Genomic DNA, 15,499 nt, shown 5'->3' on the forward strand with positions numbered 1-15,499 from the left:
AACGTCTCATGCACTGCCACACACCCACACACCTGAAATCAGGCGGAGTAACAACATGAAGCTTTGGCAAGAGAGTGAAGCAACTGCAACTCTCAAACACACTGCTGGGAGTGTAAAATCATACAGTCATTGTGGGAAACAGCTTAGCAGCTTCATATAAAGTGATACAGACACTCCCCGAAAGATCCGGCAATTTCACTCTTTGGTATTTATTAAGAAATGAAAACACATGTCCACACAGAGACTCGTACACAAATGTTCCTGACAGGTTTATTTGCAACACCAGAAAGTGGGAGAAGGGGATGACAAACGGTCGCAGAACCATACAATGGAATATTCTTTGACATAAGGAGCAAACCATTGATATAAACAGCAACATAGACAAATCTCAAGGCATTCTGCTGAATGAAAGAAACCATTCAGCAAGGACTACATAGTGGATGATGCCACTTTTATAACGTTTTAGAACAAGGAAAATTTATCAGCATCAATAGAAGTCAGATCGATGGTTGCCTGAGACGGGTGCGGGTGAGAGGAAATTACGATAGGTGCACATGAGAACTTTCTGGGGGGTAACAGAAATGTTCCACATCTTAGTTGGGGTGTTGGTTTTGTGGGTATTTCCACCTACCAAGGCTCACTGAACTGTACACTTAAAATGAGAACATTTTATCGTATGTGAATTCTGCCACGATAAAGTTAACTTAAAAACATACGTAGAGACCGGAATGGAAATCACTTAAGACTTGGTTTTAATTTAAAATTTTTCTCTGTAACCTGATTTATTCTAATATTTACCTTCTTGTCTTATTATAATAGAAATACACAACTTTGTTAATTTCACCTATGTTGAGCTATTACAAATTCCAAAACTGCAGAATTAGTCCAGTGAAGCTCTGAACTTTCATTATAAAGAATTCCAGAATTTACTTTATCGACATGAATGATGTGAGTTGTTTCTAGGATGCCTATTAATGCTTAGGTATCAATTACACTGCATGAGAAATATGCTCCCCATACTTAAATACAAACACATTTGTACTTTAATGAAATAGATGCATCGAATCACACACTATTAGAGAATGATCCAATTCTATGTACCAGCAGAAGCTTAGTGTTCCCCTTCTTCCGAGAGCAAAGACAAAATAATTCGTGAGCTGTTTTAGTCTGTCATCAGTGACACACAAGACAGACCACGAGAGGCACAATGAGATAAGACACAAGAAAACTGCTACATCTTGAGAGCCACATGCAGCACTGGCTAGGTGGGATTCTCTTCTTCCTTCCAGCCACCTGGGAAGATGTTCTCAGAGAGTTTTAAGGGTTACACGACTAAAAGCTGGATCTAAAAGACTTAAAAACTGCAGATAACCCAATTAATCTGCTCATATTTATTACTGCAGAAGTAGCTTTAGAGGTAGTTTATTAATGAGGCATTTTTCAAATCATCCACTCATCTATAATTCAAAAGCATCATTGCAAAAAGGAAAAGAAAAAATACCCTTTATAGAGTGTAAGATTAACATGTTGAAGTGGTTTTCAAAAAGCAGCACTTCCAGTGTTCTTCAGCTCCCTCTGGGGCGGCATTACCTCCAGACGAGGCCCTCAGCTCAGTCAGACGCACAGTCCACCTCTGTGAAGATCAAGTCACTGCCCTCTGCACGAGCCCTTGCACACAAGATGAAGAAAGCGAGCTCAGCATTAAAGCCAAGGCTTCAAGGTGTGAACCACCCAAACCACCCCTAACAACAGGACCCCTGTACAGCTTGAACTTTAGGGGCCATATCGGGTAATGTTACAGATTCACGTGTCTCCCCTCGGCATTAGTTTTAAAAATATCTTCCAGAAGATCAAGCAAAAATATATTTCTCTCCCCATTTACTCTTCACTATTTTTAGTCTCCGAGAGGCTCATGTATTGATCCATCAAGGCAAGAATTGGCTCTGAACCAAAACCAAAAAGAAAGAAAGAAAATCCAAGGAGTGTTCTACGGTGCTCTGTGAATATTAGCTTGTGGCTTCCACATGAAAGTTGTCAAACTGTGCAAATTCAAAAGAGTGAGTTCCAATCGCGGCCCAGCCATTCTTCGGGAAACTCACAGGGATATTCTTCCAGACAGACTTGCCATTCAACATGCCAGAGGAGAAAGGGCCCTGGAGGAAAGACAAATGTACCCCTTGAAGACGTATGAAAATGATCCTCTGAGGTCTGTTTCTTAATACGTGTGGCCAATCTATTCCGTGGAGCGAACATCCTTCTCACTTAAGACCATGGCAAAACACAATTCCACAAGTTTGAGCGCAAGTTTGAAATACAGAAAAAATTCTCTGAGGAAATTCTTATCTACTTATGTAAGTAGTTTCCGAAGCACAAGGAATAAATGCCTTGATATTTCCTTGTCCCCCACCAAAATGCTCTAAACCAACAGAAATGTAAAACTTTTCCTAACATTGTAAAGTTTTAAACAAAAGCCCACTGAAAGAAACATTTGTAATTTGCAAGTACGTGCATGCTCACGTGTTGTGGCTAACGGCCACCAGCTTTTCGGACGTGACTACCGGAGCCAAAGCTTCCGTTTACCTAAATCCGTTTTGTTCCATGTACAAATTATCACCTCAAAGTCATATGGAGAGCCCACCCTCAAGTTATAAAACTAGGAACCGTCAGTTAAACTGATGTTGGGGTGGGAGGGTCAGGGGTAAGAAGGGAGACGTCCAGAGAAATGAATGACTTACTGGTCACCGACACAGAAAGACAAAAATAACTCCCTCAGATAGCGGCCATTCCTACCTAGCCAAGTGCCTGGCACACAGGGGAAAATAAATGCCAGCTCTTGTCATCATTATTATAGCACGTTTACGAGCGTATCAACTGCATCTGAGCACTTAAAAGTAGCTAATTTCAAAGGGTGAAGAGCTAACGATCCAAAGCACTGGGCTACGGATCAAAAGAAAACCTGTTTTTAGGTCACAGAATTGCAGTTCAATGGGTGTTCGTTTCGCCCTTTCATGTTACGAAGGGAGACACTGAGACGTGAGATTAAAAGTCAAAATCAGATTCACCAGCAGAGCTACAACTTGAATCATAGCTGCCCAACTCCACATTCAGGGCCGCACATATTCCCACCAGCACACGCATGCACAGCCACACGCGTGCACAGCTACCCGCAGCTCTCAAAGTGCTCACTGAACACCTTCCGCCGCTCGGCCAACGAGGGGTATTAACACTGAGCCAATACGTAGCCATAGCGCGCAAGCATACATCACCTCCTCCTCCCCACCCCTGCCCTCTGGCCACTGGGCTGCTCCACACACGAGGCCTGTCACCAGCAGGGTCCTTCCCACGAGGCCTGTCACCAGCAGGGTCCCTCACACGAGGCAGGGTCCTCTGCTCAAGGTGCTCTTCCCATCGGGCAGGGCTCATCTCAAAGCGCACCAGCTCCAAGAGCGCTTCCCCTGCCTCTCTACCTAGACACTCTGGACAGTGGAGCTCGTTCACCTCAATGTCCCGTTTTGTCTTCACCATGTGACTGACTGATTTGGGTTTTTTACCGTCTCAGAACCAGAGGCAGCCATCTATGGCCCACAAGCCAGCCACCTGTTTCTATAAATAAAATGTTATCGGAACAAAGCCACACGCGTCCATTTATCTACTGTCCGTGGCTGCTGTCTCACTACAAAAGCAGAGTTGAGTAAAGCTGCACAGACTACATGGCCCACGAAGCCTAAAATATTTACTGTCTGGCCCCTTACAAAGGGTTTGCCAACCCCTGCCCTAGAGAATACAGGCTCCAGGAGAGCAGGAACCGTGTGTGTCTTCATTACTGCTGCATCCCTTACCACCTAGAAAAGGACACATAGGGGCGCCTGGGTGGCGCAGTCGGTTAAGCGTCCGACTTCAGCCAGGTCACGATCTCGCGGTCCGGGAGTTCGAGCCCCGCATCGGGCTCTGGGCTGATGGCTCAGAGCCTGGAGCCTGTTTCCGATTCTGTGTCTCCCTCTCTCTCTGCCCCTCCCCCGTTCATGCTCTGTCTCTCTCTGTCCCAAAAAATAAATAAACGTTGAAAAAAAAAAAAATTAAAAAAAAAAGAAAAGGACACATAACAAGTGTTTCATAGAAATGTGTGGAATGAAAGAATAAGACACATTTAACCCCAAACAACCTTACAGAAGTTATGTCCCTTTTACAGACCAGGAAATAGAAGCTCAAAGAAATGAAATAACTTTCAGGGAGTCAGGATGCATCAGCAAGGAAATATGAATGCTGCTCTGCTTGGTTCAAACATGCCTACTGCTAAGAATATTCACTAGAGTCAAGAAGTGCTTACCATGTAACAAGTACCGTACCAAACGCTCATATATATAATCTCATTTGATCTTCGTAAGAAGGATGTGGTATTATGGATATTCCTGATATTATGGACGGGAAAACAAAAGCTGAGCAACATAAAACACTTGCAGGTGGAACATAGTAAGGCTTCAGTCTATCGCTCTAACCACCTCCTCAGTAGTGCTGAGAAGCAGTGAAAGAGGGCCAAGGACAAAATGATACAAAATCCTCCTAAACGCTGGTCTTGGTGATGGTAAAAGGAGGAAAACGAACACTGAAGCTGGCCTCACAGTGCTTTCAGCCTGATACACAGCCTGTGGGCTAGTTTCAAACCAGATCTGTTACCGGTAAAGCTGTCGTCCTCTGTGATTATAGATCTACAGTGGGGAGAGAAACACGATAGGAAGAGGCAAGCTGAGGGACAGGCATGTAGGTGACCAATGAAAGACTTAAGTAAAAAAATATAAAAATCCTCCTATTAGCTGTAATTTGGAAAATGGACCATCGAACAAGATGTTGTTTTGCTTTGCCTTTTCATTCATGCAAAAAACTATTTGCCAAGTGCTATTAAAGGACTGGGAATTTAGGATGAACAAGAAAGGCAAGGCCCCCGTTCCATGGAGCTTACGCTCTAGCGGGAGACATACCCACCAACTCACACAATAAAGAAAAGCTAAGCGGTACAAGGCGTGTGAAGAACTCAACCAGGAGACGGGGACTTGACCAGACTGTAGAGTGGGAGGAGGCCTCGAAGTGCCCAGAGTTGAAACTCGAGAGGGAAGCCGGGTGCTCCCGGCCGACGGAACAAGAGACGGTGGGGCTGGGGGTGGCGCGGGTGTTACATCTGCAAAATCCCCGCCTGTTCCAGTGGCGAGACCAGAGCTAATTTCTAGAAGTTACAAATCACTTTTTATTAAAGAGATACCAGAAGATACACCTCGAACAGTTCAGAGACACTGTATCAGAGGCACAGGACAACGCATGGGGTGAGGAGGAAGGAACAAGCAGGGGCCCAGAAGGCACCTGTTTCCAACAAGCCCTGCTGATTTTCTTACCCCTGTCTACAAAGCACCTGAGAAAAATTAAGGACATTTATTTTTTAAATCCCTTTCATGGTTTCAAAAAATTCAAAACATTGCTAAAAATAAGCCTAACAAGAAGTATGCAAGAACCACTAAATAAAACTGGAGGACACAGTGGCAAATGCAGCCTGTTCTTGTCCTCATGGTCTTGCGGGGGGGAAACACATCATTCTAAAAAAAAGTTGGCTTTGCCCAAATTGATGTATAAATTTTCAACGTAATACTGGCTGCATTTTTCATGGAATCGAAAAGATGTTTTAAAAGTTCACATACAAGAAATAAATATACTTTTTTTTTTAAATTTACAAAGGATAATTTGGAAAAAGAAATCATGAGGGACTTGCCCTCGGGGGCATCCATTCACTCACTCGCCAGAATTCACCAGGCTCTTGCTCTGATGGCAGACGTGCCAGGAATGCCGGAGAGCCAGCAGTGTTTGGTGAAAGAGGCCTGTCACTGAAGGAGCCATTTTCTAGTGAAGGGAGGAGGCAAGGGCAAAAACCATCAGCAGAATCTGTGTGACGTCAGGAGGTAAGAAAAATAAACTGGCGGGGGGGGGGGTGGGGGGTGGAGGGGAGGGACACAAAAGGAGGTGGGTGCTATTTTATATAAGGTGGTCAGGAAAGAACCTGAAGGAAGTAAAGGGGTAAACTGTGTAATCAAGTGTTTTATTTATTTATTTTTTAATGTTTATTTATTTTTGAGAGAGACAGAGAAAGAATGTGAGTGGGTTAGGGGCAGAGAGAGAGGGAGACACAGAAGCAGAAGCGGGCTCCAGGCTGTCAGCACAGAGCCCGACGCGGGGCTTGAACTCACGAGCCGTGAGATCATGACCTGAGCCACAGTCGGACACTCCACCGACTGAGCCACCCAGGCACCCCTGTAATCAAGTGTTTTAAAGAGTGATACTGGGGGCGCCTGGGTGGCGCAGTCGGTTAAGCGTCCGACTTCAGCCAGGTCACGATCTCGCGGTCCGTGAGTTCGAGCCCCGCGTCAGGCTCTGGGCTGATGGCTCGGAGCCTGGAGCCTGTTTCCGATTCTGTGTCTCCCTCTCTCTCTGCCTCTCGCCCGTTCGTGCTCTGTCTCTCTCTGTCCCAAAAATAAATAAACATTGAAAAAAAAATTTTTTTAAATAAATAAATAAATAAAGAGTGATACTGGGTAAGACAAAGCACTATAAAGAACAAAGTTCAGAAAGAAGCCTATGCACACGTGATGATTTGTTACATCAAAGAGTTAGCCTTCAAATCATAGACAAAAGGACGGTCTGTGGTAATAAATGATGATGGCTATCCATTCGTTTAAAAAAATTATATTGGGATCTTCCCCTTATGATTCACAAATAAATTCCAGATGTATTAAAGACTCCAACAGGAAAAAAAAATCCTCAACTTTGTTTAGTTTAGAGGAAAAGAAATGTTCCTAACCGTGAGAAAGGTGCGGGCTTTCTTAAATAAAACATAAAAGCACTGAAAAAAAAGTGAAATACTTGACAGCACCAAAATTTAAAACTTCTATCTGCGAAACATACCATTAGAAATTAAAACACACAAGACACAAAAAATATTTGTAACATAAGTAACAGAAAATGGATGACTACTCAAAATAGGGGCACCAGGGTGGCTCAGTCAGTTGAGCGTCCGACTCCGGTTCAGATCATGATCTCACGGTTTGTGAGTTCGAGCCCTGCGTCGGGCTCTGTGATGACAGCTGAGGGCCTGGAGCCTGTTTTGGATTCTGTGTCTCCCTCTCTCTCTGCCCCTCCCCCACTTGTGCTCTGTCTCTCTCTGCCTCTCAAAAATAAAATAAATGTAAAAAAAAAAAAAAAGAAAATGGGTGACTACTCAAAATATATCATAAATTCATATGGATCCATCGGAAAAAGAAAACACAGTAAGAAAATGAGGAAAGAATGTGAATGGGTAACTTCAGAGAAGAGAAAAAATATATATACAAATAGCCAATAAACACAGTAAGATGTGCAACCTCCCTAATTATCCGGGAAATAGAAATCACGTCAATTAGTTTGAAAAAAATCTTTAAAAATAGGTAATATATTATAACTGCTATAAAAGTGGATACAGCTTGGCTAGCAATAGGGCAGTGTCTGTCAAGACTGTAAATATAATTCCATTTCTAAACATCTGCCTGAACAAACACCAGCACGTGTGCACCCCAGGAGGCATGTAAAAGACCCCTCCCCTCTACCTGCAAGGAAAGCCAGCCCATCTTGCCTCCATTCACCAGAAGAGGAAAGAACGGGGAACAAAGTTGTGCCATCGAGTGTGGCAGAGTTAAATAAACTATGCCACACACAAACCAGATGTTCAAAGCCTACTGTTACTGCCTGGAAAATGTTACTGTATCATTTTTTGGTGGTTGGGCAAGAGATGAGAACAATTTCAAAAAGTTATCTGAATTCCGTATTTTACTGCTTGTTGTAACCTAAATCAAATTATGACAGAATTATAATGGCAGAGAGCAGTAGTATATTACACAGAAGAATATTCTACACATCCCTTGAATGCGTGTCCATCAAGAACTCATGATCACTCAGCAATTTTGACTAGTATTTTCAGACATTCTTATCCTACAATTTATCTGGTACCTTCCATGACAAAAAAATACTCATGGAAACCAACTTCTAAAAAATTGTACTTTTCTCTGAAAACCAAATTAGTCTCAACCACCAAAAACAAATTTATGTGATTTTGCTTATATCTATAAGCTCCAATTATAATCTTGGCTCAGGCCAACTTGGAAAAAAATAAATCAATTATTGACTATTTACCAACTACTCCTGAGTTGAAAAAAACAAAACCAAAATTTAAAAAAATCGTGGGGTGATAAAGTCAAGAGCTGATGGTTCTCATACAGGTTTACCCTGACATATACTATCACCCTAGAGTCTGCTGGTATCCCAGCAGATTCTCTGCCTATTTCCATCACTGTATTTATCACACTTTTCCCCCTCTCATTTGAGGACAGAAAATGCTAGAAAAGCACAAGAAAAGAATATTTTACCTCCAGGTATTCTGATCAGCAATACTTACCTTAATAATTAACGTGAGCGTATACCATCTTTTCGCTGTAACGTCAACATGTCCTAAAGCATATATGATCCATCCAGCTGCAACACACAAAGATTATCCTAATTGATATATTTTTAAAATCTAAATCACAGAATCACATAGCTCAGTGAGGATTCTCGGGAGGCATGTGTATGCAGTAAAGTAAGCCTTAACAAAGATCCACATTTCCAGATCTACTACTGATTTAAAACAAAACATCCTTCATTCGGGCATGCATTCCACAAGCACGTACTGGGAGCCTACTCTGAGACATATATCATATGTGAGCTCACAGGAGAACCAGTGAAATAAATTTACAAACCATCCCCAGTATAATGTGTTGGCTTCTACAGTTCAGGCGTAGGTTTATACTTGATTGGACTGGATATAAAGAAAAAAGAGTGGTAGTCAAAGGTCACCATAAGATTTCGAGCTAGTGTAACTGCTTACATAGATAGAGCGTGAACTGAGAATCAGAGAGAGAAAACAGTTAATCTAGGGATAAAGAATAAATCTGGGGATATATTCTATCTGAACGGCTGAGAGAAAGCAGATGAGATGTTGAGTGGGCAGTTTAAAACACAAGAACAGGGGGGACTAAAGACGCAGATTTAAATCATTAGTTCTAATTCTACCACCAACTCATTTTGAGACTTTGGGAAAATCGATTAACCTCCCTGGTTTGGACTGGTTTCTGGTTTGGAAAATCAGTGAGGAATGTTCTAGATGGGTCATGCTATGATTCTGCAATTCCTACTCTGGTGTCCTTATTACCCACTCTTTCTTCATCACTTGTGGAGCCCTTTCCACCTAGCAAGAGGCAAAGAGTAACAAACTATAGGAGAGAAGATTTTTTTCACTAATGCAGGACAAAGTCAAGAGACCGAGAATGCAGAAGAGGCAGCACCAATACAGTCTGTTTCCACAGAGCAGGGGGCACCAACACCACAGTGAATTAGACAGAATTCAACATGGACACACTCTAAGCACCTCTCCTGAATAAGATGCTATTCTACATAAGACAAGGGCTGTTAAGATGAATGAAAAGTGTCAAATTATTAACTACATTGGGAAACGGGCTATCTCCATTTTTAAAAAAATGTTTATTTATTTTTGAGAGAGAGAGAAGGAGAGAACATGAGTGGGGGAGGAACAGAGAGAGAGAGAGAGAGAGAGAGAGAGAGAGAGAATCTCAAGCAGGCTCCCCAGTGTCAGGGCAGAGTCCGATACGGGGCTCGAACTCACAAACCTTAAGATCATGACTTGAGCGGAAATCAAGAGTCAGACTCTTTACCTACTGAGCCACCCAAGCACCCTCAGGGTATCTCCATTTTAAGCAGACCAACCCCTCTCCTTCTACTTCCCTAAGCATACCAGCACATTCTTATAGTCTTGCTTTTTACTTAAGGTGCTTCTTGAGCATTCTCTCCCCACTACGTCCACATCACCCCAGGCTATGCAAATCCTATCCTGACCACCTAGCTCAGCTCCACCTGAAACAGAGCTCTACACAACCTTCTTTTCCACAGCCGCCTCTCATTAACTCTATGATTTTGAATCATTTGGTGTTGGCTCAAATGTGCTGAATCTCTTCCCAAATAGATGTCCAAGCACCTAGAGATGAAGCTCTCTCATCACACAGTAAGAAGCTCACAGCATATTTCAGAGTAAGTCATGCGCTACATACAGAAGAAGTCACTTACCTAGGTCACCTGTAACTCTGTAGGTTCCATTTGCAAAAATCCAGAAGAAAACTCCTCTAGCGCTTCTAATCAAGACACCACCTTTATTTACTCTTCCCGCAATGAACACGCCTCCCTTCTCAGGAGTCTCTATGTAAACATCACACCTCACAGTCAGGTTGGACCTGCAGAGTGAAACTGTTCATTAGCACCTTTTATTATGCCACTCCAGGTAAGGCACAAATGTGTCATTTCACAGCCACATGCCTCCAAACTTCTAATTGAGGTGAATATGTGACTTGCTAAGTCTGTGTTTGTGGCAGGGATGGGCTTCAAGAATCTTCATTGATGGGGGAAAAAAAAAAAAGAATCTTCATTGATAACAGTTTTAAGTTTTATGTGACTAAAGTTAAGCCATTTCGTTGCCTCTTTCAATGAGTTACTGGAAAATAGTATTTACGGTTTTTAAGTCTCTTAAGAACACATTTCTTGGGGTGCCTGGGCAGCTCAGTCTGTTGAGCATCCAACTCTTTCAGATCAACTCATGATCTCACAGTTCATGTGTTCGAGCCCCGCATCAGGTTCTATACCCACAGCATGGAGCCTGCTTGGGATTCTCTCTCTCTCCCTCTCTCTTTGCCCCTCCCGCTCTCTCTCTCTCTCTCTCTCTCAAAATAAGTGAATAAACTTTAAAAAAAAAAAAAAAAGAACACATTTCTGATCTATGATAAAACAACTTGTCAACCTAAGAATATAATGTTAAAAGAAGCCTTTTTTCCCCCATAGGAATGCATAAAAGGTCTGTTTCCATATAATTCTGAAAAAAAATTTTACTAAATTTCCATCTGCTAAGAGAAGCAGTGAAGACAAAAGCTTAGAGCCCCTAGGAGAACATACTTTGGAGCTAATATTTACCTTTAACTCGAGCAAGACTTAAAAACCCCAGAAGAAAGATCTAAAGGTATTTCTCTGCAAAGACAGAGGCAACTCTCCTGACACTACAGCAGGGGTTTTCAAATTTGAGCAGCACTGAAATTGCCTGGAGGGCTTGTGAAAGTCAGTCTGTCAGCCCCAGCCCACAGCTTCTGACTCAGGTGGGTTGCGCTGGGCTCTTGAATCTGCATGTCTAGCAAATTCCCAGGTGATGCCGGTGCCACTGGTTCAGGAATCCTACTCTGAGAGCCATTTTCCCCTACAGAGCATCCCTGTCCCTATAGGGACAGTAAAACCCTGGCCCGGCATCACTGATCAACAGGGGCACATCAAAGGAGAGGAAATTCAGCCAACCAGCTACTACAGCTTTAACAGTGAGCTCTGCTCCAGGCTTCTTTTATAAACCCTACTAGATGCCTTCTGCAATGATACAACCACCCCAAGCCAAAATGATCTCTGAAAATAATTTACCTCCTACTCAAACTTGAACTGCGAACAGGAAAGCAAGCATGCACAAAGCCAAGTAATAAGGCAAGCAATTTACCTAAAAGAAAACTAAGAATGTCAAGAAATGTATTTTGGAAGCAGGGAAAGTTAGATCTAGAATTATGTGGCTTTCACACTTCTCAGATTCTTATCAGTGAATTTTGCACAATAAAATTTTACTCTGTAATGAAAAATATAAAAGAAGTAGCTACAACAGGCACACAACAATCAGGAAAATCCACGTTGAATCGTCTAACCAAAGCTGGGCTACTTTACAGAAAAGTCCAATGCAAAGTTAACAGAAGCACAGTCTCTCTTGTACATCCTCCCCAGCAGAGGGAGCTGGTCTCTCTACAGACTGTCACCAGCAGGAAACTACTAAGGATCAGAAGTGCTCCATACATCCCCTACCTCTGTTCTGACTCATCAGAAGTGTGAATGTGTTACAGCACCACAAACTTACTCTATTTAGAGTCAGGGCGGGAGAAGATCTAACCTCCTTTGTTTACATCACATTCCAGAATAGAGATTCCCCAGGCAGAACTTGCTGGCAATTTTACAGCCAACGAAGGAGAATAAAAGCGTGGTCTGGTCTTCCACAGCCACAACCTCTTGGTCGTGCTAAGGGCACAAAAACCAGCCTGTGCATTAAGCAAACTTAACCAAAGGGATGCAAAGCTGGGATGTGTGCAGTGAGAGGTCATTTTGTGGACCGTCCGCAGGTCCCAACCAAAGCTCGCTAATACGATGAAAGTCTTGAGTAGCCTCAGGAAAGCCTACCCTCCATAGTCAAATTACTGGGCTGGGACTCAACTAAACCTAAGTATGAGAGGGGAAGTCCCACCACAAATACGGTCCTGAAGAAATGATGGCTGTGCACACACTGAGAGCCGAGTTTCTAAAACAGCACTATAGGTAAACCACACTCATCCCCCGCTCGTCTTAGGAAGAAGACAACGATTAAAACGAAGCAGTGAGGTGTAGTCCAAAGAGATGAGCTACAGCACCAGACAGTCCTGGCCTCTCACCCTAGTTCTAGAACTTACAAGTATAGGATCTCAGGCAAATGTTACCCGGAAGTCTTGGTTTCTTGATCTGTAAGGTGGGGAGGATGATAGCTCTGCCACAGGTAGTTGTGGGAAGTATGACCCAGTTTTCCTTCCCTCCTTTACCCACGTTAGAGGGAGTCGCAGCCAGAAAAAAAGAAATGAGCATGGGACTTGTGGGGAATCTCTGAGCAGACCTGGCTACTTTGAATCCAGGAGGAAATACTGGGAAAGAGTACATAATAAATAGGATGAGCCCAAATGTGAAAGGGTCTTGGAAGTCAGACACAGACGATGAGATCTGATTCGGTAGCTGAAGAGAGTCACTGCAGATCCCTGAGCAGGGAATCACACAATGAAAGCAGGGCTAAGAACGATGAAAACGATGCCTCTCGACAGGCATCACTGCTCTCTCCTGGTTCTTTCTCTCTCAGACCCTGTGGCTCTTTCCCTCTCTCCCCACTTTCCCCCTCCACCTCTCCCCACCTCCTTACCCACTGCAGCAGGAAAGAGGAGTACTGCCATCTCAATACATAAAATCTTCAAAGTTATGAATACTCTCGGTCACTCTTTGGATGGTGCTCGATCTCCTCTCTCTGCTATAATTAAGGAGTCTCTCGATATTTCTAGAGTCCCAGCCAGAAATAAGAGTTTGGGTTCAGAGACAGCCAATCCTCCGTAGTACTCTAGGGCAGGCGAGGGGGAATGACAGTAAAGGCCGATCTGCTTCTCACTATTGCCATCTACCGTCACCTGGTAAACAGATTTTCCACGAAGGCTAAAACAGTGTAAGTCTAGAATGGATCCAGCAGGTGGCAACCCCAGATCAACAAATGAACTCTCCAGCAAATCCACAAAAACCCCACAAATCACAATGTCTATTTATAAATAAATCTTCAATTATAACTGGGTCCAAAAGTCCGCAATTTTTATACTAAAATCAATCTGTTCCAGCAACAATCACTATTAATTGAGCAAATCTGAGGGAAGGACACTGAGGCATCATAACCATGGCTTGTGGTCATGATATTCAGCAATTATCACACACTTATTAGATTCTTATACAAGGAAGACCGTTGAAAAGTCTTCACTTCAGGACATATTCGACAACATGAGAGGTTATTTCAGCCAGGTCTACATACGCACACCAATTTTACATACCATTTGTAATCTCCTATAACACTGATAGTGTTGTACGCGTCAGCGGCCCAGGTAATGGGCCGCTGATTGAGAACTTGGCGCAGCGTGAAGCGATGCTCTCCAGGGTCTTCGATATTCGTAAAGTATTCAAAGACACCAGTCTGATCTGCAAAATTCGGAGCTTCACTAAAAAACGGGTAATCTGTTCAGAACACAATAAATTCTCCGTTTAGTACAAAGTCTTCACAGAATCTCTGCTGATACTTCAGCACATCTTAAAATACTTTTGAAAAGTCCTAAATAAGTAAATGACACTAATAACAAGTGGAAGTTTAGGGTTTAGGTTAATATTGATTGATTTCTTTTTTATTTGAGAGACAGAGAGAGAGAGTACAAACAGGAGAGAGGGGCAGAGAGAGGGAGAGAGAGAGAATCCTAAGCAGGCTCCACACTCAGCACAGAGCCCGATGCCAGCCTTGATCCCACAACACTGGGATCAGGACCTGAGCCAAATCAAGATTCAGACGCTTAAACGACCGATCCACGCAGGCGCCTCTCAAGCTCCCTCATTTCTAAGTGGGCATGAGGACAAGAGAATTAAATGAAAGAATGTATGTGAAGTGTGTACATAAACCAGCATCTGGCAACGGCTCAATAAGAGATGGTTTTGTTATTTCTAGCATCTGTCAAACAAGTTTCTAAACCCCGGGTCACAGTCATCAGCTGGGAGATTAGAAAAGGCTCACCATATCAACTACAGAATTTACAAATTACAAATTGTCTTCTATTTCTAAAATGAGGCAAAAACAGTTGGGCCCACGCTATCAATCTGTTCTTGGTTTTATTAAATTACAGTCTTACAATGCTGAAGGCTATAGAAGAGCAACTCTGGTCATCATCTTACAGCTATTTCACACTTCATGCTTTTCTAAATGCTTCCATATTCATCATTTGAGAAATTAAGAACCATATAAAGTAGTGCTACAGCCTGACTTACAGTGTTTAACTTTAGGTTTTAGTTTATTTTGTGGTCAACAGAGCATTACATTTTAGATCTGAAGGTTTCGAACTGCCCTTCATTCCTCAGGTCACAGAATAGCTTTGGTGCCAGGGGAACTTCTCTCTGGTTAACGAGGCCATATCTCAGGGCAAGGCCTCATCTACTGAGGGCAAGAACAGTTACCTCTGCCGACACAGAAGTCAGCAAAGGAAAGCAACAGGATTATGCCTGGTGGCATAATTTGCCAATTCATCTAAGAGGCCACTTCAGAGAACTGCAAGAAAACAAGGCCCCAAGCAACCCTGGGGGTCCCTGTGGTCCATGTCATGCAAATAATTGAGAGGAGCCCCGTACACAGTCCAAAGGGCATCGTCCTGCAGTTAACCAGGACATCACTTGCTGGGAAAGGGACATGAGACCCTGTGGCTGGGCAGTGACCCAGGGTCATCGGGAAGGGGTACCAGGAGTCTCCAACCAACCATGCTGGAAACAGCAGCCCTGAGGCGATAGGAGGGTCAAGTCACTCTCTCACAATGGCAGTCTCCCTGCCTGTGTCTCTCCTACAGCCACAGATCTTAGGAGCAAATACGAGAGCCAGCTGACCCTGCCTGTGAGGTCACAAGCTGCACGTCTACTAATCAACAAGTTCCGTCACCTACTGAGTGACCTGGGGCTATCACCACGATGACCGTGCCTTCTCACGTGTCCAGCAGTTCTGCTAAATTACCGA

The 15,499-nt window shown here is 43.2% G+C and overlaps 1 protein-coding gene across 2 annotated transcripts in view; it reads right to left on the reverse strand.

Moving 5' to 3' along the window:
• Positions 1–245: 245 nt before the first annotated feature.
• GALC (galactosylceramidase) overlaps positions 246–15,499 on the reverse strand; it is a 62,046-nt gene continuing 46,792 nt past the window's right edge. Inside the window, exons 14-18 of one of the 2 annotated variants that reach the window (XM_030319738.1) lie at positions 13,791–13,971; positions 10,186–10,349; positions 8,465–8,541; positions 5,780–5,883; positions 2,040–2,153 (exon numbers count right to left, since the gene is read on the reverse strand). In XM_030319738.1, coding sequence (XP_030175598.1) covers positions 2,129–2,153; positions 5,780–5,883; positions 8,465–8,541; positions 10,186–10,349; positions 13,791–13,971 — 551 coding nt within the window. In that variant the 3' untranslated portion in view covers positions 2,040–2,128. Of the gene's footprint in view, positions 2,154–5,779; positions 5,884–8,464; positions 8,542–10,185; positions 10,350–13,790; positions 13,972–15,499 lie in introns of both variants that reach the window. The other variant, XM_030319736.1, reaches the window with a different exon arrangement.

This window comes from Lynx canadensis, chromosome B3 (assembly GCF_007474595.2).
Source record: "Lynx canadensis isolate LIC74 chromosome B3, mLynCan4.pri.v2, whole genome shotgun sequence".
Classification (NCBI taxonomy): domain Eukaryota; kingdom Metazoa; phylum Chordata; class Mammalia; order Carnivora; family Felidae; genus Lynx; species Lynx canadensis.